The sequence below is a fragment of the Protomyctophum parallelum genome, assembly GCF_964188405.1.
Source record: "Protomyctophum parallelum genome assembly, chromosome: 16".
NCBI lineage: Eukaryota > Metazoa > Chordata > Actinopteri > Myctophiformes > Myctophidae > Protomyctophum > Protomyctophum parallelum.
The window spans coordinates 21,567,172-21,589,986 of record NC_139711.1 but is presented as its reverse complement, the minus strand read 5'-3'; the positions used below and the strand labels follow the sequence as shown (position 1 = coordinate 21,589,986).

At 42.1% G+C, this 22,815-nt stretch overlaps 1 protein-coding gene across 3 annotated transcripts; it reads left to right on the top strand.

Moving 5' to 3' along the window:
• Positions 1 to 2,994: 2,994 nt before the first annotated feature.
• Positions 2,995 to 22,172, top strand: tlx2 (T cell leukemia homeobox 2). Of its 3 annotated transcripts, XM_083786520.1 has the most exons (6): positions 2,995 to 4,329; positions 12,406 to 12,669; positions 15,921 to 16,158; positions 19,612 to 19,792; positions 20,421 to 20,486; positions 22,077 to 22,172. In XM_083786520.1, the coding sequence occupies exons 1-6, from the start codon at positions 3,792 to 3,794 to the stop codon at positions 22,086 to 22,088; spliced, it is 1,299 nt and encodes a 432-aa protein (XP_083642646.1). In that variant the 5' UTR covers positions 2,995 to 3,791; the 3' UTR covers positions 22,089 to 22,172. The 3 variants fall into 3 exon arrangements, with proteins under 3 accessions (XP_083642646.1, XP_083642648.1, XP_083642647.1); XM_083786522.1 differs by lacking the exon at positions 12,406 to 12,669; XM_083786521.1 differs by lacking the exon at positions 20,421 to 20,486 and having other exon boundaries at positions 22,077 to 22,147.
• The last annotated feature ends 643 nt before the right edge of the window (positions 22,173 to 22,815 follow it).

Genomic DNA, 22,815 nt, shown 5'->3' with positions numbered 1-22,815 from the left:
TAGGGTGTGTGTGTGTGTGTGTGTGTGTGTGTGTGTGTGTGTGTGTGTGTGTGTGTGTGTGTGTGTGTGTGTGTGTGTGTGTGTGTGTGTGTGTGTGGTGCTAGGTAATTAGAAAACAGGGTTTCAGACTGCAGTCGCATCTGTAAAATGTTAGTGTTTTTATTTATTTTTTATTCCTGGTCTTATTATAGGCCCTGTTTTATAGCCTATAGTCGATCACCTGCATGCTATATAGAAGCTGTTTTGGATTTAGTCACTGATGCTACCGGTAGTGAATGCATGCAATGCATCAATATTATTTGGAAGGATGCCATCAGTTTTTAAATTCCCTCCATGCAACAACAATAACGTGCTCTATAACAGTTGTGTATAGTGAGTAATTATATTTTTTTTATGTTTGAATATGGCCTATGCTGTTAAGTAATGAAACCAAACACTATAGTCGAGTCAGATGGGCCTGTCAGCTTCAATAAGAGCGACCGCTCATATTGCCCGTAATAATTAGGATTTAAACCAATTACAGGTTTACCATTTGCGAACTGTTTGAATTAGATTTGAATCTTTCTTCTTGGCGAATCTATATAGCCTCAACCCCAAAGAATGTCTTTCATTTGTGGAATCAAACGTGCCATGAGGACAACGCGTTTCAAAGTTTTGTTTGGTTTTAGTTGGTTTAATTTAAATTAACACAGATTCTAAAATGTTTCGGACTGTGGAATCATACTATAGCTTCTTGTAAAAAAAAAAATCAATATAGTCATTCGTGCAGGCTCCCTCAAGTTAAACAATTATAGCCTACTTTGATCAGGAGTATTCTGAAAAAGTGCAAGATGTTCTCTCATAAAAAATGGCCGCCATATAAGCTAGCCATACCTGCTGAATTTGTTTTGTCACCGTTTATTTTACATCACAATTACATAATCATAGGCCTATAGCAACATGAGTTAGACTTTAATATATTTGCGCCCCTCACTTCACACGGGAGTGATTTTCTTAATCTGAAACCTCTCTGAATCAGGCCAACCTGCAGAGTTTTTGCACTATACCGGTCATTAGCAATCTGATTGGCTTCCTATATTGGCTAGAACCACGTTAAATTCCAATCATTTGCCCTTTACACAGGGGCTATGGCAATAACGAGGGGTATACCATGCAGTTTCATCCATCATGCACCGATGAAGACGATGCATATATAATAAACTCCATTTTTTTGCGCTGTGCTGAACATATTAGGCCTATTCCATGTGAATTCCATAAAAGGGCATTTATACCATGCAGCCATGCACTGCCGGGGGAGGGGCACCTGTTCTTATCTCGGACAGGGTTGCTGCATGCATGCAACCACCCTTAATTCATTTTACCACTGCGCGCGTAAATACAAAACACACACCTATAGAAAGCGGGCTTACATTTCCCCTCTTCTCCTCCGTGCGTGCACTAATATTATTGATATGGCCTCGAATTCACACAATTGATTTTTATGTTTCCCCTAGCCACTTTTGTGCAGTTGAGAGATATGTTTATTCGCGCGGAAAGTGAAATAAGTGCGTAATAAAACGATGATATATTAAATTCGTTTTCCCCGCGTTGTGGTTTTTATTATGAGTCATTTTTCATTTTTTTTTATTGAATTGAGACTCTGGCTATCGCGGCCGTCGCTTCAGGCGGAGAAAGGTTAAATAATTTGTGCCAATCACGACGATGCTGCATGCGTTTTCACCATGGGCTGACCTATGAGCATGCAGGTGTTATGCATGTGTGTATAGTGTGTATAAAGTGTGTGTGTGTGTGTGTGTGTGTGTGTGTGTGTGTGTGTGTGTGTGTGTGTGTGTGTGTGTGTGTGTGTGTAAAATCTAGGCATTTCTTTATTTTCACATGTTATATTGTCAAATGCTATATTTCATAGTTTCATACATATTACAAATATATTTGTTCTAATTCATGTCAGATTAATCACGTTAAACACCTATACGTATTGCATTTGCAAATTGCAATAAAGTATATATACGCGCTGTATAGTATTCGCAATTTCGCAGAGGTAGTCAGGTAGACTTATATATTCCACAAAGAATAGACTATGATTAATGTTGAGTGCATGCAACATGTTAACTTCGCTTATTATATGATATATCCCAATTGCTTGAATGACTTGCTGTCATAATTCAGGTTGCTGACTGTAGTGCAATTGGCTCCGCGCTTCGCCATTGGCCCGTAGTAGTCTTAGCGTCGCCGTGTCATTTCAACGTCCTTAAAGGCCTATTTATTTACCCCGTCACGGCAGGACGTGGTGCAATTGATTCGGAATGAATTAATGAATGAATGCATGGGGTAGCATATCTTCAACGTGTTTATCCGCAGCGTATATATATATATATATATATATATATATATATATATATATAGGCCTATTATACAGCTGGCTCATTGAAAAGTGTCGGGATAAGAAACATGGTTGGTTCTCAAAGTGGGGTCTGGGGACCTCCTGGGGTCCTTGAGGGGGTTCCGGCCAAATGACTTGATATCTCATCATAATCATCATCACTTTAAACAATACTTGATCGGCTATTCATACATAGCAGATATAAAAAGCTCACAATGCTCAGCAATGTGAAGCTTAAAAAAAATGAAAAAACAAAGAAAGAAAGGTTATATAGTCCTATACATTTATGTATTTGGGTTTGTATGTTTTTTTTTCTTAAACACACAAATCCCTTGAGCACAATCTTTTCAAACGGGGGTCCGTCCGTGGCCATGTAGCTGGGGGTCTATCATGACAACAAGACGTGAACCAATGCGATATATAAAATGAGTTGCGGCTTCTTTAAGAGAGATGCGATGCAGACAGCAGGAAAACAACTGTGTGTCTGGTTGGGGGGGGGGGGGGGGGGGGCTGGCGAAGCCATGTCTCACCTGCTGAAACGCACTACAACATCCAGAGACACAACACAAGTCAGCTATAGCAGCGCTGCTCCATGCTCCTCCAATTAATATTCATGTGTTAGCAGCAGCAAGGTTAACATTTCATTTTGTTTCGTTTCTCTTTTTTTTTTCCCCCCGTTGACGCGCCGCCGTAGAGAAGTCAAGACTGTATAGCTGTTATAGGCTTCATGCATGGCCTGGGCATGTGCTTTAAATGGATTTGTTTTGTTGTTGCCACCAGAATATTAGGCTAACAGAGAACATCATCGGGACCCCCGTGAGAACCCAATTATTACGGATTTGGTCTGTATAAGTCATCCGGATATATATACCCGTCCGCTGTCTTCGGGTATTTATTTTTTTTTACTTTTTCCCCGCTGTCTTGTCAAATTCGTTGTGGGAAATGAATGTGCTCTAATGATGGATGTATCTGTACATAATATGTCTGCACTGTCGAGTGATATCCAGATCATTTAGCAAACAACAACCGTGGACATAACAACAAAAAAAAAGGAATGGCAACATATTGGATCATATAGCGCTGCTGGACACGTTCTTCTGAAGGGAAGTAAAAAACAGCAGCAGGCCGATCCCGATGCTCGTCAACGAGAAAACAACGAGAAGAAAGTCCTACTGCTGCGACTGCAGCGAATGTGGTGCTGGTGGAGGTGTCATCTCGGAAAAGACGCGGCGTGGTGGTGGCAGCTAGTGGTGCGCGTGTACCGGCGACGATAACCTCTATGTTTTCTTTTCGACATTAACGCATGCTAAAGCGTATCAAACGGTCTGTCTACAACAACAGCAGCTGATATAGGGCTATAGGCTACACACCAAGCAGCCCCGTCCGTCCGTCCACTCCACAGGCAGCGGCCATGGAGCACACGGGCATCGAGGAGGCGGTGAGCCAGCAGAGCCTCCCGCAGCACGAGCCCATCAGCTTCGGCATCGACCAGATCCTCAACAGCGCCTCGGCGGACCCCGCGGCGCAGCAGTCCAGCAGCTGCATGCTGCCCAACCGGACCGGCGCCGGCGCCGACACGGCGGACTACGTGTACGGCTACAACGGCGTCTACAACCCGGCCTGCTCCATGGCGGCGGCGGGGCTGGCGGCGGGGTCCTACAACGTCAACATGAACATGAACGTCAGCATGAACATGAACGTCAACGTGAACTCCGGGAACGGTAACGCGGGGGTCGGCGGCGGCGGGGTCATACGCGTGCCGGCTCACAGACCCATGCCGCCGGCGCCACACCCGCCGCCTCCTCCCGGCCATCACCACCACCACCACCACCACCATCCGCCCGGCATCGCGCCCCCGGGGATGACCGCGATGGCGGGCATGGGGAACGCGAACTTCACGTTTCCGTGGATGGAGAGCAGTCGGAGGTTTGCGAAGGACAGACTAACAGGTACAAAATATACAAATAAATAAAGACATAATTACACAGAATAAAGCCCATGGTGGTCGTTTGCTGCATGCTATTCCCTGCGCACTCACCCCCATGTCACTTCTTTGAACCCCGTGCACATATAGTGCAAGTGCACACACTCCCATTGTAGCCAAAGTATATCTAGGCCAGGGTGAGAAATTGTCTATAAAAACATATTATGCTAAAGGCCTAATTTGTGTTATATAGGTTAATATATTACAGCAGGCAAAAATATCTTAACTTAATATTTGAGAGGCCTATATAGCTTTTCAGAGCCTATATGTGGATTATAATTGCCACTTAAATTCACGGGACCTATATGTGCGGTTTCAGAAAAATATTACATCCATTGATAACCAAAAAGGGCCCTGCATGGTGGCGGTTACAATATATAGCCCTATATTATAATATGTAATGTTGTCAATGCGGAGCTGCAGGTTTGATCGTTAGCTCGTGATCTAGGAGGACAAATCATAATGCGAACCAAGTCCGTTTTTATTATCCCGGCAGTGGGCCGCTCTGATGAACGAGAGGAGAAATTGACACGGACACGCAGATGAATCAGGGCTGGGAGCCATCACTCTCCATTTAGGACGGATGACGGTTAACGACGAGAGAGAGAGAGAGAGCGAGAGAGAGAGAGAGGAGAGAGAGGAGAGAGAGGAGAGAGAGGAGAGAGAGAGAGAGAGAGAGAGAGAGAGAGAGAGAGAGAGAGAGAGAGAGAGAGAGAGAGAGACCCCTTTTTCAGAATTAAAGCTTATTAAGAACACAGGAAGCAGATGAAATAATAGGATATGACAACACAATATGCTATAGCTAATATAGTAGCATATAACACAATACAACAAAAAGAAACAACACGTTTACTAGTAGGCTACTACTGTACTACTACTACCACTACTATACTAATAATAGAAGTAGCGCATGCAGCAACGGTGCCTATAATAATATCGGTTACATTTTAATTAATCGAAATGTCTAGGCCTATATTACTTTCTAATGCGTGAAAGGCTGTATGCAGAGCAAATTAAAATGAGCTTTGCATGCATATATACATATAGCTTGCATAACTCTCAGACATTTGGGGCCTGAGCCATCTATCTGTCCTCTATCCTCATAAGTCACTTAGGCAGCCGACAAGTGCACCTCCTGCTCCCTTACATCCTAAAGATGCCTTGAAAAGCCAATATAGGCATTTATAGGCCTATATAGGTATATCTATATAGATATATAGATACATTTATAGGCCTATAGGTATCTATCTATATAGATATATAGATACAGGCTACATCCGAAGGTAACATTAATAATATATAGGAAGATAAATCAGTAATGGCTGCATTTGCTTGCATGCTTAACTCTAGCCTATATACAGATGTTAATTTTTTAGGTCATGATTGACGACTACATTATTTTTTAGGCATTTAAAATAAATAAATACAATAAATAAAGATATAGGCTAAGGTTGTATATCACTCAAGTGTCTCTATAGAACTGTTAAATGTTTTCGCTAAACTCGAGACTTTATAACAAACAAGCAGATTTTTTTAGATAAAGCTTGGAGCATTTCAAAACGACTTGCGAGTCCTCCCTTGAATTATTTCACAGCCTGCATTTGTCTCAGCACCGACCTATGGGATTGTGCGTATATATATATAGGCTAAATGTTATTATTGAATATGGCTAAACTGGGTCATCGTCGACGTTATACTTCCCATTCGCGTTAGTTATATTTAAGCCCTATAGCGACATGAGTCGCGTTGTATCCATGCAGGCCATATAGTAGCGCATATACGTTGCGTTTTATTTTATTTATAGGCAGTATCTGATCTTCCACTGATTGATTGAATACTTCACGCCAGTTTGCAAATAGTAGCCTATAGTGGTACGATTATACAAATGGTGACAAAAGGATAACACAAAAAAAGAATCCCTGAGGCATATTTCCATTGTACTCTGAATACACATGGTCTCAATTGTATTTCTTTATTGTATATAGCCTCTGAATGAAGGCCTATATTGGCTATAAAATAATGTTACATTGAGCTGGGAGGAGCGGGGGCATGAAGTGCCTTTTTTAATTTCCATTAAGCAAACTATATAATAGCCAGTCGCTGCGCGCGCAGTGTGACGGCAGGTGCTATAGTATGGCTTATAGTTCCGTGTTCATATCTTAATGACGTCACCGTTATGAAGATGAAAATGAAGAGCAATCACCAATGGGCCCCGCATTAAATATTCACCAATCTGTGAATGGGTTTCCCCCCCCCCCTTCTTTCACCCTCCATCAATTATTAAGAGCCACGGGACGATATGTCAACTGCAAAAAGATACAGTGTAAATAGGCTTATCAATTTTACTCGACGTATAGCCACTATGGGCCTGCAGTTTAATTCCTCCCAGCTATACTGTATATGTCCTGCTGTAATTATTATTTGTTGTTTCTCTCCACTCTATTGATTAGTGTCAATATGCTCAAGCCTGCATCCTTTCCGCCTCTCCTTTCTATTCATTTTAATACAAAAGGGGCTTCAACTCGTGACTCGACAGTCGTTTGCTGAAGATGGTTTATAAAGAAATGGCGTATAATAATATTAAAAAAAAACAATATAAATAGCCTAAACAAGGGATGGTTAATTATATAATAGCCTATAGGCCTGCATGGTGAGCGGTGATTTCTTTAATTTCCTGATGTGTAGGCTATCATCTTTTTCAGATTTCTTTAGCCTATAGTCGAGAGACCCGTTTAGGCTATAGGATATATAGCCAGGTATAGCCAGGTATTATATAGGTTAGGTTATAGTTAATAGCCATAAGTCACTCGAAGTAGAAAACTCCCCAATTGTTTTTGAACAAGTTTTCCATCACGCTGCGCCAAATTTCACCGCAACTGTCACAGCACGCTGAGCACGGCATGGACCCGCAGCAGCGGACTGAGACCCGATATTCTGCTCGTCGAAGTCTATCTGGGACGAATGCTTGCGCTGTAACGGAATACGACATGGGTTTTTTATAATTGACAGAGAATAGCGAAGCATTAACGGATTCAAATACACATGAAGACAGCCTTATAGTCAACAGGCCTCGGCACAGTGTGAAGAGAATATAGCCCATTATATCTATGGGTCAATATAGGCCTATAATAGCCCAGTGGTTCTCCCCCAAATTGATATATATTTTACCGCGGACCCCTATCTGAAATGTTTTTTCTCCATGCAGAAGAGAAGATCTTCCAAAGCTTGTCGCGGAACGGGCTGCCAGTAGTGCTGCGAGCTATAGTCGGCTATGTTGGAACACATGCAATGCAACAACATATATATGTGGTTAAAATGATTGTGACCCTTATGCTTTTGCTGGGGACCCCCTGGAACCCCCCGAAGGACCCCTGGGGGTCTCTATAGCCGTGCATGTAAAAACACAAATGGCCTTGAGCTATATTGTTGCTTTTATTTTTTATTTAATTTTAGTTATGCAATTACAGCTATAGGCCTACTAAAACAATATCGGTTTAACTCAATTTCCATTGCTCGGCAGCAATTTTGACAAAGATGCAGTATCCCATGTGCGTGACTGTTGCATGCAGTATAGTAGTAGTAGGCCTATATAAACCAAAAATAACACCTGATAACCTATAACTGTTACGCGCATCCATTGAATGAATGGGGCTGTTATCGTCGTTATAATCATCCCAACATGGTCCCGCAGCTGAAAATGACAAGTTCGTGCAATTACCGTTTATTTCATCACATATTTGATCGCCCAACGTTGGACTGCATCATGTCTCGTTGTGCTCTGCCTAATGCTATATAAATAGGCCTATAGAAAAGTATTTTAATTCATTCAAATAGAGAACAACCGGGCCGGGGCCTATATATACAGAACCAAATATGCAGTCTATACAGTCTGTCTGTCTGTGGTCTCAGCATATATCGGTTTTCTAGCGGCTTATATAGGCTTATCCTACTCTGAAATATCTCCACGAAGTCTCGATTCGCCTCCACGATGTGACAGAAGTCTGCAGTGTCTGCTATTATACTCTCTGCTTTGTCTCACTCCAACGTAATAAATAGCAATATGTGTTCATGTTATATTTCAATATCCCCCCTTTAGAATCCTTCACGGATATATTTATTAGATTGCTACAAAGGTAATATCCGCAGTGGGGAAAGGGAAGCGCTGTCGCCGTGAAGTGTTATTAAGTATAAGTGGTTTTATTATGGGCAACATATTCTCCACGGCGGCGTTTTTATCTTTTATATGCTTATGCTAAATTGTATTACCTAGGCTACAGATTTAGTCTCTCGACCATTTCCTCTGTCATTGTGCGCTGCACGGGGACGAAAACAAACGCCTCCCTGCTTGGGACAATATTTACAATGTTTTCAGTTGAAACGAGATTTAAAAAAAAAAAAAAAAAAAAAAGAACATTTTTATCTACTTATTGTTTAAATTGAATACGGTCCAGTGTAGGTTCGGAGGCAGTGCTTGATCTCCCCCCCCCCCCCCCCCCCCCCCACACACACACACACACACACACACACACACACACACACACACACACACACACACACACACACACAGTCACACACACACACACCATAGTTAACTTTCTTTTCTCGCCATATAGTTAACTTTCTTTTCTCGCAATGTTGAATGAGGAGTTGAGGACTAGATCTAAATAGCCCTAACGCGCTCGTGTGTGACGTGTGTGTGCGCATTCGTGTATAGTAGATCTAGTAGTGTGCATATTTTTTATTTTTTTATGTATATCCATCCAGTCTAGAATTCTTAGAATGCATTTATTATTTATGACATAATTCCAGACACAACTTGCCATGCATGAGTCAGGGCCAGGCTGTGTGTGTGTGTGTATATATATATATATATATATATATATATATATATATATATATATATACACACACATTTAACCCTTAAGAGGTTTTAGACAAATCATGCAGGCACACCAAGATACACTTTCAAATCATGAAGCTAATATCTTCCAACAATAGGCCATATCCTATCTCTGCTATATATATATATATATATATATATATATATATATATATATAACGTATATATTTGCCAAAATAATAATAATAATAAATAAACTCAATATTTTAACGCTTTCATATTCATAACACGAAACCATTCGCAGCATGCAGTTCCCTGCAGGTTGTCAGCAGCTTGGGATCTGTTTGTGTGTTTTTATACTGGTGTTGTTTGTAGTCTGAGCGTGCTTGTATGTGCCTGGTCCATTAGCAGCCTCACAGATGGCCTGAAATAGCCGTCTAATGCAGTATTATCTGCTCCTCGCGGGCCTGCTGCCTGCCGTTGGAGACAGCAACAGACACGCTTCTTCATGGCTGCATGAGAAACGATATAGCAGCCTATATACGCCTGTAGACACATTCTATTTTTAAGGGCAAAAGACTATAAAGGCCTATTCATACTTCAGTTGTGGGTGATGAGGTGAACCACCGACCGAAATGCTGCATGCATGGTCACCTTATGAGTTGACCACCGAAAAGGTGGTCACTGGAGTATGAATATGCCTTATTTATAAGAGATGCTATATGCCATTTTAGGCGTCGTTCACGTGGACTTTATTCAATCGTGACCTATAAAGGCCTATTCATAGTCCAGTTTTCAGTGAAGAGGTATAACCACCAAAAACTACAACATGACGTCAGCGCTCACACAACACATCTCTCTGTTTTTACTAAGCAGCGTTTCGGTGGTCACCTCTTCACCGAAAACTGGACTATATGAATAGGCCTTAATTATAGCTGCAAAATCATGGATGACTGAGGCTTTATTTCGGCACTCGTGTTTGTGTCATGGGATCGTCAGCCCAGTCCCCTGAAAATGATCATCGTCGAATCGTGCAGTATAGCTTTGTTTTCCATTTCCCTGTGAAAATGTTCTGCTCATGTTGGCAAACGAGTTTTCAGGTTGCTGAACTCTGAACGCGTGTTGTTGTTGTTGCCCCCCCCCCCCCCCCCCCCCCCCCCCCCAAGGGGACACCTATGCAGATGTGCTTCTCATATTCATTTTGGCTCCTGGTAGTGTTTTCTGACACAATACGGGTAGAAAACAAACATTGTAAGACAGGCCGACACAACAGCTCGCTGACGGGAGGAACAAGAGGGAGAAGTGTCACTGTATTAATGTTGTAAATTTCCATTCTTGGAGGAAACAAAATGAGTATATGTGGTGGTATATCCTATATACACAGGGACTGGATCCATGGCCAGAAACGATCACGTTACACACTTATCGATCTTCTGTTTACCCACGGCTGACAAAATAGACAGGATTCATAGATATTTTATGATGCAGACGGATGATAAGTTGTTATTAATACACAAGATGCAGATTGATATTACTGAAAGTGGCATATCTATATAGAAATAAATAAATAATAAACAATATTCACAGTAAATTACATATTTGAATGGTATAGTAAAACTATAGGCCTATATTACCAGGGAGAATAAATCACATTTGAAGTGTCCCATTGAGAAATGTTTGCCCAATCAGGCATCTACTTGATTGACATGCTATAGCACAAATTGAAGGCACGCAAGTCACAGTACCATGAAGCTGGAAGCCATATAGCTCTGGTCCATAGCTCTAATAATCTCTCATTAGAGCTATGGACCAGAGCTACATATGCCCTAGCACGGGACCCAAACTAGTGAAAATAGCACGCTCACAACGTGCCATGTTGTGAGCTTGTTGTAGGTCTGTTATTGTCACTATACTTTTTTATATATTTATGGAAATGATTAGATTTATTTCATGTTAAGAGTTGGAATTGTTTTTGGAATTGGAATTTGGATTGTTTTCATTGATGAGAAGTTGTGATTTAGTTTTTGTTTCAACTTTTTAAATTCTTTTGAAATAGTATAATATATGTATAGCTTTAAGTGTAGGAAACGGAAAACAGGAGATATTTTATAATAATTGGTCCACAACCCAAAGATGGGTCCCGACCTACTGGGAAACTATGGCCTTCTATACAACCCAAGGTTCTGCAGTTATAGTTCAACATGGCTATAATTTGACTAAATATATAGATATACTGTATATGCAGTGTAGCCCAATTCTTCCCCCAATGCACTGTCCCTACACAAACCCACAGTGGTGGGAAAAGTACTGAAATGTTTTACTTGAGTAAAGGTATGCGTCGCAGTCCCGCCCCCTGTCATGACAACGTCAGGCCCAGGAAATGATTCCCAATGCATTTTTCCATAGACATTTCAAAAAGTCTTTATTTAAAGACGGTTACGCCGTGGACAAACCAAGCTGTGACAAATCATGACAATAAACACAATATTTTGGACCAAACAAATAATTACAAAGAAGAAAAAGAAAAACCTGACGTTTTTTTCTTCTTTCTAATTCTTTTTTTGACCCAAAATAATTGTGTTTGTTGTCATGATTTGTCACGACAAGAGTTGGCTTTGTACGAGGCTTAAAAGGTCTTTAAATAAATACTTTTTGAAAAGACTGAGGAAAATGAACAGAGAATCATTTCCTGGGCCCTGGTAGGGGGCGGGACTGCTACGCTCTATAGTCTGCAATATATAAATACTCTCACTTGAGTAAAGGTGAAAAAGTAATGGCATCAAAATGTACTTAAAGTACCTAAAGTAAAACTCTTTATGCAGAATGTCCCATTTCAGGTTTTTATTAGGTTGAAGTGGTTCATGTATTATTTTGTAATCATAATCAAAATCTACAAAGAGACTAACTAAAGTTTTCAAATATTTGTAGTGGAGGAAAAAGTAGAACATTTGGCTCTGAAATGTATAGTGGAGTGGAAATACTCAAGTAAAGTAGGCCTACAATTACCTCAAAACTGTACCCAAGTACAGTATACTTGAGTACTTAAGGCCTATTCATACTCCATATGACTTTAGGTGATCGTTTCGGTGGTCAACCTTTCGGTGGTGACCTAAAAGTGGACTATGAATTTAGGCCTTCAGTGACTTGACACTATACTCCAGCATGGGGTACCTTCACTGTGTCTCACCCCCTTTCCTTTAGGGGAGGAGTCAGAGGACACTAGCCCAGCAGCAGAGGCCAATGGGAGGCCAGAGGGGGCCGCCACGTCCCTGCCAGACCTCTGTACTCCTCTCCTCAAGGCGGGGGACATGGTCAAGGGGGTCCCCGGCCCCGCCGCGTGGAGTACGGTGGAGTCGTTAGCCAAACGCTATTATTATTGTTACCCCGAGCTCGCTGCTCACCTGCAAGACGGCAACGGCCTTCTGGCCGTAACAGACTATCCTCTTCCCAAAGCCGCTTGTTCAGGTGAGTCAGCCCCGTCCCCCCCTCCCCCCAAGTCCTCTTCCCTACACATCACACCTGGCCTTATGGTCCCATTTAGACCAGACAAAACAATTCTGAAAACCCTATGTTTCTATATCAGTGGTGCTCAATATTTCATGTCAAGGACCCCAGAAACTATATATGTAATCGGCCACCGACTACCATCTGAAAATATGTTGTTTCAGGGACCCCCCCCCCAAAAAAAATTGACTTAAAAACGCTCTATATATTGAATGATTTGCGCCACATTTTCGCGATCTTTCAAAAATAGCAGACCTACAAGCTCGTGGCTCGTATGAGCTTGTAGATCTGCTATTTTTCAATAGCTAAGGTATAACATCATGCTTAAAAACACCAAAAGGGGTTCCCGCCCAGAATGGGTTAAAAGGAGTATATATAGTTCACCACAAAGCCTTGAAGACTACACTGGCCATCAAATTATTCACTTATAGGAATACAACAAAACATTAAACAAAACAAACAAAAATAATCCACAAATTCAAGGTTTCATAGTGTGTGGAATTGATAGAAAAGTATGTTTTGGGGTGCTATACTAGGATATACTACTAGGATGTAGTAGTATTAGCAGTAGTAGTATTAAATAAGAGTTGAATCGATCTATGAGCTACGATCTACGAGCTCACAACGCGTCGCGCTGCGGCGCGTTGTGAGCTTGTAGATCGGCTATTTTCAGCATTCAAACCATGTGTAAAATGACTTATACTGGCTCTCTTGTCCACTAGTCCCTTCCTAGCATTTCAGTCTTGTTTTTATTTGTTGACGAAATTGTCAGTATATTTAGTCTTAGTTTCAGTTATCATGCATGCTTAGTTTTCATTTAGTTGTCAGAGAAAAAAAAGGTAGTCGACGAAAAAAAATTGTCGTTGTTTTAGTCGACGATACCAACACTGTATAGGCATAACAGTAATATAGTACAAGTAATAGAAGCAGTACAGTGATAATATAGTAACTATGTGGGGCTCTTCAATGTTTGTCAGGCCAATTAAGGACCCCTCAGCTCAGCTGAGAGAAAGATGAAGCACTATATTATAGTGGATCAAATTGTGTTGCAGATTAAAAAATGTACATTTGACAGATATCCTCATAGCCTCACACTATTATTAACTGTTATGATGTTAATGTGTATTTTCAGACAGTTATTAACCCATTCTGGGCGGGAACCCCTTTTGATGTTTTAAGCATTATGTTATACTTTAGCTATTGGAAAATAGCAGATCTCGGTGCCGCGCTACGAGCTTGTAGGTCTGCTATTTTTGAAAAATCGTGAAAATGTGCCTCAAATCTTTGAATATATTCTTTCAGAGTGAACATTTTTAACTCAAATCTTTGCTTCTGGGGGGGGGTTACTGGAACAACATATTTTCAGATTTGGGGTCCTTGACATGAAATATTGAGCACCACTGATATAGAAACATAGCCTATAGGTAAATTTCAACGTGCAGGCCTAAATGAACCCATTTGCCGAAAATAGCTGATCTATACAACGGGGTGCGAGGCGCTGCAGGGAGCTTGTATAGATAGATCTGCTATTTTCGGCTAATGTTCCCCAAAGAAAAGGGATTCAAAATGGTTAATGTAAATCCCCCCACACCACCCCCGTAGTAATTCTGAGTATAGCCCCTATAGGGATCACGTTACTGTACTATATAAGCAGTATTAGTATAGTAGCAGGCAGGGAAGTGCACACATAGACATCAAAGAGGGCTTCAGCCCCTGCCCTTTTACCTGTCTGTAAAACAACTGCCCTTTCTAGACCACGAATGCAGCATTTACTACACGGTGAAATAAACGCAAAATGCCACTCCTTTCCTTTCCATGCCATGCCGGAAGGCAGCGTTCAGGAGAATAGCTTTTTTTCCCCCAAGTCTACTGATCTTGGAACACAGCATTTTTCATTGAACAAATACGTTTAGAAAATCAATGTCGTACAACCGCATCTCCACTAGCTAAAGAGTGCTGGGTTGCGCCCCCCGTAAGAGGGCACTTTTGGGCAAAAATAAATAAATAGCGAAAATAGCAGATCTACAAGCTCACATTGCGTTGCGCTGCGAGGCGGGACTTTCCCCCCTTCTTCTCCGTTGGTTTTTATTTTGACTCGAGTGGGTGGGGGATCCCGATCATAGACTAACGGTAGCCACGCCACTCAGAACATACGCGACTTTATGGTCATTTCTTTTATAAATGGGGCCATAATTTTCCAAAAATAATATTATGACATTAGAAATGAGACTTTAAACTAGTGACTGGAAGCAGAAAGTATTCATGCCCATGTTTATTAAGGTAATACAGTCTAGGTGAAGTTGGGCCCAAATACATGGGCCTCTATGGAGCTATGGGGCTTTTTGGGTCCAGTCCAGCGCCACAACAGGCCATTATATGAACTTTCAGGAAGTCCCGATTTCAAAAGAGGCTTCACGAAATATCTGGCTGACTGCCCCCCTGGTGGGGACATGTAAAAACCATGTCAGCCATGGCTCACAGTAATACCATTGCTTTCATGAGTAATTAAGTAATATTGTAGTACTTTCACAAGGTGGTCAAAGTTATTACACTTTATTGTCAAGTACAACACGGTGCTTTCAGAAGAAGATCTTGTTTCTAAAGCTTCTTAAAACCCATGTGCACACTAATGACTGCAGTTTGTGTGCGTTAGCCACTTTAGTTCTACACAATGTTTTGTCCATAGTGTTTTTTTGTTACATGGGCATCCCTGTCTCTCCAGCTCTTTAACAGAATTTTCAGGTGCAGGGACAACCAGCCAGTTAATTTCATGTGCCAGTTTTGGTCTGCTCCTTTTTTATGTTTCATCACTTCCGATTTCACTTGTTTTATCATGAGCTTTCTCTCCTGGTTCAGTGAAATTGGTACCCTGGCCTGAAAATGTCATTTTTTTGTTCATTAAAAGAGATGGAAAGACAAGGAGACACACACACACACACACACACACACACACACACACACACACACACACACACACACACACACACACACACACACACACACACACACACACACACACACACACACACACACACACACACACACACACACACACACACACACACACACACACACACACACACACACACACACACACAACTAGCAAAAAGTCATATTAACCCTAATAGCCTATACTGACCTAATAAAACATTTTATTAATTATTATACATTTTCTCCCCCCCCCCCCCCCTTCAAATTCTTTGTCTTTCCAGCCGCCCTCTCGCCCTTCTCCGTGACCCGTCGCATCGGCCACCCCTACCAGAACCGCACGCCTCCCAAGAGGAAAAAGCCTCGCACGTCGTTCAGCCGCGTGCAGATCTGCGAGCTGGAGAAGCGCTTCCACAGGCAGAAGTACCTGGCGTCGGCCGAGCGCGCCACCCTCGCCAAGGCCCTGAAGATGACCGACGCACAGGTCAAGACCTGGTTCCAGAACAGACGCACAAAATGGAGGTAGGGTCACTTCCCATGGACCGTTCTTTTTTTGGTGTGATTCAACCCATTACATATAATTGGATGCCAACCCCCCCCCCCCCATCTGAAAATATGTTGTGCCAGGGACAACCCCTCCCACCCCCTCCAGAAGCAAAGAATTGAGCCACATTTTCACGATTTAGCTAAAGTGTAACAATGCTTGAAACACCAAAAGGTGTTCCCGCCCTGAATGAGTTATATATACTTGAATGAAAACACAAGTGAGATTGACAGTCTCTGCAGCTGAAGCATTCAAGCGTGCATCACCAGACACATAATATTGTGCTTAGCGTAGCTACAAGTATAGTATCTTGGAGGCCAGTTCACTTGACCAAGCACAATTATTGCTGGCCCGCCTAAAAGGCTTTTTAGAAATGTGCTGTACAAAGCAATATTGACCCACTCATCATAGATGGAACTGACTGCACATGCAGTCTGTGGAAGAAGGGAGGGAAAAAAGCCCTCACTTCATTCTGTCTGCATTGCTTGCAGCCAATTTGAAGTAAATGAGTGGGAAATCAAATTATGATACCTCAGCCTTACTTAAGGGCGGCGGGCACATTACAAAAGGTATATTAAGAGGGGCTGAATTACCTTTGAATAATCATATTTAAATTGTGTTAACGTTCCTCCACAACAAGTTTGATTTCCATTTCGTAAACGTTTTAATCGTTTTGAAATGGTTCTGCGACAAATATGGGTGATACTGAACACCCTATAGTCTATCTTTGAGAAAAGATAAATTCATATGCCATTAGAAATAAAACTAAAAAATTCTCATTTGATTGCCGATTTAAAAATGTATTGGAAATCATAATGGAATAAGCCTCGTTCTAAATTAAGACAGAGGGATATAGAGACTGTAATTGCAGAATGGAAATGGAAATAGTGGAATAATGTTTTTGAATCAATAAATGACTGAATATGAAATAACCCCCCCCCCCCCAAAAAAAACAACATGCCATGAATAACCAAGGAATTGGCTATACGTCGCCTTTCAGACTTCCCACTTTTGCAGAGATTTATGTCATTTCCCCGTAGCGTGTGTGTGTGCACCTGATACAGGACGGGGGATGAGGGATTTCTCCGCGTGCACGGCTACGCTAGTAACAAGCACATGATCGAATCAACAGCCGGCACAATTGCATTATGATAATGCTGTTAACAATAACGTGTGGCTAATGGATGGGGAGCCGGCGTGCATGAAAGACTTTATTATTATAGAAGCCTCAACCTGCAGCTTTCACGTTGCCTTTTGTACGCAGTGTTGTTTTTGGCAGCAAATTTCTATTTTAGTTTTTAAGTCAGTCTCTTGAATAGTTTTAGTTTTAGTCACCCGGAATGTTTTAGTGTTCAGTCTAGTTTTAGTCGACTAAATATCATAAGATTTTAGTAGACTAAATCTACAGTTGATTTAGTCGAACAAAATGTATCTTGGCGGGCCTTGATGCCGTCGTAATGGCTCGGTTTTTTTCACTTGCTGAAAATGGCTGATCTACAAGCCCACAACGCGTGACGATGTGTCACCATATGGAAATGTATCGTTTATGACTATACAGTATATCATTTGAATCTCTACCTATAGTAGTAGCCTAACCTGTATATACAGTAACAGATAATCTGTAGGCTCACATGTGGGGCAGGGGAGTTATAAGAGTAAACAGAGACGTTTCAAAGTTCATCAATTATATAGCTGCAAATTAATGTAACTTTTCTGTCATCCTCACACACACTTTCACTCATGAGACAATTCACCTTTAGCAAAGCCCCGCCCTCTCCCACTTAAGACACTCCCACTTGGACACTTTCCAGCCGGGCTCATTCATTCCAATGTAAATATCATGGATTTTACACATTAAATACTGGTTCATTTTTGGAACCAGACTTCCAAATCCGTCAACAAGGCCTGCCATATGCACTGGAAAAATATGTGTGACATTTGTTTTTGATAAAACAACGTTTTATCATATACGTAGGAAAACTATTGGAGGTTTATCGGACCCATGTTATGCTTAGCTACGATTGGACCATAGCAGTTTTGGGGAGGGGCTTAGCTAAAGGTCAACACAGACTGCTGTGGATTGACAGTGTAGTAGGTTTAAGCGCATCGTGCCACTGGTCGTGTGATCTATAGCTTTGTACACATTAGAGCTTAGTAGAGTATTAGGAGAGGACTATATATCCACTCGCTGAGTGGATATGATGCCATGCATGCTTCTGCTCTCAGGGCTCAAGAAGATAAAGATGGCTGTTGGTCACCTTAATGCTGTTACTGTCTTGTTGACCTATACTCTAGTCTAGATCATGGGTTTTCAACTGGTGGTCCGTAGACCACTGGTGGTCTGTGAAGGTATTGCATCGGTCTAGTAATGTAGGAAAGTGAAGATTTGTATCTTAAGGAAGTGGTGCAACCATGGTAACTCTGTCATTTCTCAGCCGTTCCGGAAAGCGGGGTGGCTCGCCGGAACCGGCCCAGCCCCATGGGCGTGTTCCTGGGGGTCTGGAATTCTGGATGTAAGACCCCCATGATAGGGTGCAGGGTGGGGGATTCAGATTTTACGGGGGGGGGCCAGTTTCAAATTGCAGCTGTCCGTATAGGTGCCCTTTGAGAGCGGTTTTGAAGGAGTCAAGGAATTTTCATGTCTTAATGACTGTTGGTAGAGCGTTCCACATTTTGATGACAGAGCTTAAATTTAGTCTCTTGTTTGTGCCGAATCTGGTTATGCACATAGTTTAGTCTATTGGGGTAAGCAAGTCCCTCGACATACTAGCGACATGTCCAGCAGGGGTGTATACTGTAATTTCCGGACTATAAGCCGCTACTTTTTTCCCATGCTTTGAACCCTGCCTATACAACGGTGCGGCTAATCTATGGATTTTTACAGCTAACGGCCACTAGCCCATTCTGAACGGGAACGCATTTTGGTGTTAGCATCATGTCGTGCTTTAGCTATTTAAAAATAGCAGATCTACAAGCTCATAGCGCGCCACCGAGTGGCGCGCTACGAGCTTGTAGGTATGCTATTTTTGAAAAATCTAAAAAAACGACTGACATTTTTAGAATCTGATCTCAGGTCAGAATGGGTTAATCAGATCAGTGTGTGTCCAGTGGAAACCTCGTATGAATCTGATCTCAGGTCAGAATGGGCTAGGGGACCTTCTAAATCTATCTCTATGGCCTCTATGCGGCTTATAGTCCAGTGCGGCTCGTATATGCACACATTTGTTTGTTTCCCTAAATTTAGCTGGTGCAGCTTATATTCAGGTGCGCTTTATAGTCCGGAGATGACGGTACTTGTACATCATGTTGCCTCAGCTACAGAAACAGGAGAAAAGCAAGGTTTATACTTTTACTCTATCTATAATATCCATTAATATAACTTCATGCGACGTTCCTCTCCCCTTCCCTCCCCACCTATACATTGGGTCCAGGAGGCAGACAGCCGAGGAGAGAGAGGCGGAGAGACAGCAGGCCAACCGGCTGATGCTGCAGCTGCAGCAGGAGGCCTTCCAGAAGACGCTGAGCCAGCCGCTGCAGCAGGACCCCCTGTGTCTGCACAACTCCTCCCTGTACGCCCTCCAGAACCTGCAGCCCTGGGCCGAGGACCAAAAGGTGACCTCCGGCACCTCTGTGGTGTGACTGTGCGCGCGTGCGGGAGCGACTCTGTGTGTGTGTGTGTGTGTGCGTGCGTGTGTGTGTGTGTGGTAAAGCATTTTTTTAAAGCCCGATTTATGCTTAGTTGTGCGCTGGTGTCGCACCACCGCAAATAGCAGATCCCACAAGCTCGCAATGTGTCGTGAGTATTATAGCATTATGTACGAGTCCATAATGCTCTGTGATATCACATGACACGTTGTGGGGTTTGTAGATCTACTGTAATTTATTATGGTGCACAGCAGAGTATAGAGCACCGTATAGTCTGATGTAATTTACTCATCCTACCTGGGTCCTGTTTTTTTCCCCTCCCCGTTCTGAATTGCCATAGACGTGTTTAACATTGCGTCATAACGGAGTTCCAAAAATGAACAGACAAGCACAGCAGTTTGACTCGTATATGGATGTGAAACATCGCCTAATTAATTAATCAAACTTTCTCCAGAAACAGACTGTATCCAATATTGGTGACCGATTACCGTATGCAATACAGACTTGCAGAGCACGGCCTCCCTGACAATATCGCCGGTGACAGATTCTTATACATACACGATTCTAAGATGAACCCCCATGTTATTTTCCATAGAGAAAATACTTCGGTGACCCAGGAGATGAGCAAGTGACGTCAGGACTTCGGTACTCTATAAATCAGGTATATTAGAGAGTGTGTGTGAGAGAGTGAGAGTGAGAGTGAGAGTGAGACAGAAAGAGAGAGAGCAGAGCATGATATGGGATGTGAATGTCAGTGTATAAGGAACGGACAGATGGGAGTCTTCTCCCTTTTAGAGAAACAGAACCCCTCAAATAAAACACGACAATAATGCAACACCGTTATGGGAGTGTCACATACTGTAGATGCAGTGGTCGAAAAAAAGAAGGTTTGCCATGGAAATAATTTAACTGGACATCACTGCGCTTTCCACCATTCATATGATCGTTAACCGCAGCCTTGTGAGGAAGAAGCAGGGACGTGCAGAGACCGTTAGAGGCAGGGGCTGAAATCCCATAAGAGGGCACTCTTGTACAAAAATAGCGAAAATAGCAGATCTAGATAATAGATCGGCTATATTCGGGACGCAACACAGCACTCTTTAGCTAGCCCATTCTGACCGAGATCAGATTCATACGAGGTTTCCACTGGACACACACTGGTCTGATTAAACCCATTCTGACCTGAGATCATATTTAAAAAATGTCAGTCGTTCTTCGATTTTTCAAAAATAGCAGACCTACAAGCTCGTATCGCGCCACTCGGTGGCGCAATATGAGCTTGTAGATCTGCTATTTTTCAATAGATAAAGCATAACATGATGCTAACACCAAAATGGGTGCCCGGTCAGAATGGGTTAAAACAAAAGCAAATTAGTCTTAAAAACTGTTGTCTTAAAGGGATTATGAAAATAGTTTTGGGAAATGTTCTTACTTTTTTTTTTTGGTTTTCTGAGCTCAATTGCACCCCCCCAAAAAAATCGGAACTTTTAACATTCAGTCGATTTCCTGGTTCAAACAGGTGCTCTGATTTTCCTGCTGTTTGTGATGTCACAGCCTGCAAATCCCATATAAGTCAATGGGATTTGCCAGCAGATGTCACCGTTTTCACTGTTTTGCCTGTTTTCATTGCATCTCAAAAGGCTTCCAAACCCTAGAGAAAACTCCAGACCACAGAAAATCCACTGAATGTTCAGTTCAGGTTTTTTGGGGGCGTAATTGAGGTCATAAAACCTGTAATATATTTCTACTTGCAAAAAAAGAGATCTCAACCTTACTACTACTTTTTACTACTATGACTTTAGAAATTATGTAAAATAAATTAAAAATTAAGTTTCTTTGCAAATGTTATGGACATTTATAATAATTATTAAAATACTACATTTAATTTTACATTTGGGGGATATCTTTCACAATAATAAATAAAACATGTTCTAGACATTCTAATGATCACAAAAAAAAAAACATATTAGTTATTTTACTTACTTTTATCATGGTTAAAGGTCAAAGGTCATAGGTCAAGTCCAGAGATTTTTAATTTGTGTGAATTTCAGCCTCTGTGGGGGTATTTATATGCAAATATCATGACCAATGGCATTGCAATGATGACGTTTAGGTGAATTTTAATTAATTAATTAATTAAAATATGTTGTATTATTGCAACGCTGGGTGTTACAGCCAGGTTTAAAGTACCTGCAAACTGTTGAGTATAATCTTTCCTGCCCTCACACAAAGATTTCCACTCTCCCTCCAGCTGTCGGTCTAAAAAGGGACGACGTACGGCACTTAACCCTGCAGAGTGCCAGGAAACAAAATGGACACCTCTAATAGACGACCAACTATCAAGACTCTGTGTGTGGGGCTCAGGACACGCCTCCGGAGGCGGCAGGCAGAGAGACACTGACATTCTGCCAAATGGCAACACATTAAAAAATATGGTCGCCTTTTCCCCCCCTCCCCGCTTTTGACTTTGTACAATGTAGTAAAATGCATGTTTCAAAATCTTTTGTGTGTGATACTCGGGACACGATGGGCGTTGAGAGGACACCTGCCATGGAGGAGGAGGAGGAGGAGGAGGAGGAGGACATGGGCTTTCCTCCCACCCCCGATTTGCAGTTTGGCGAGTGGTATAGCCCGTTGATGGGATAAAGCCCTGCCCTCGGGCGGGCCTCGATCCAGCCTGTCAATTTAAAGGGTGTTTTATATTAAATGAACATTGTGACTTTTTTTGAAAAGATGACGAACATCTCTCTCGTTTCTTCTTGCCTATATGCGTCTTTCTGTGTGTCCCCCGTGGGGTCTTCCCAGCACTGTTCTGCGTTTATGTAGGCCTCCCTGTCACAATGCTCAGTCCACTCTGAAACAGAGCGTTGGGAAATGTCTGAGCCACCATTTGACGACAAAGAAAATCAGACCCGTCTGAAGTGAGTGGTGCTGTACTGTACTGTACTGTACTGTACTGTACTGTACTGTACTGTACTGTACTGTACTGT

Excerpts from the sequence above, each read along its gene's own strand:
- tlx2 (XM_083786520.1), top strand. The coding sequence starts at position 3,792 with ATGGAGCACACGGGCATCGAGGAGGCGGTGAGCCAGCAGAGCCTCCCG. Across the intron at positions 16,159-19,611 it reads AACAGACGCACAAAATGGAG|GAGGCAGACAGCCGAGGAGA; the intron begins GTAGGGTCACTT and ends CATTGGGTCCAG. Across the intron at positions 19,793-20,420 it reads CCTGGGCCGAGGACCAAAAG|AGAAAATACTTCGGTGACCC; the intron begins GTGACCTCCGGC and ends TATTTTCCATAG.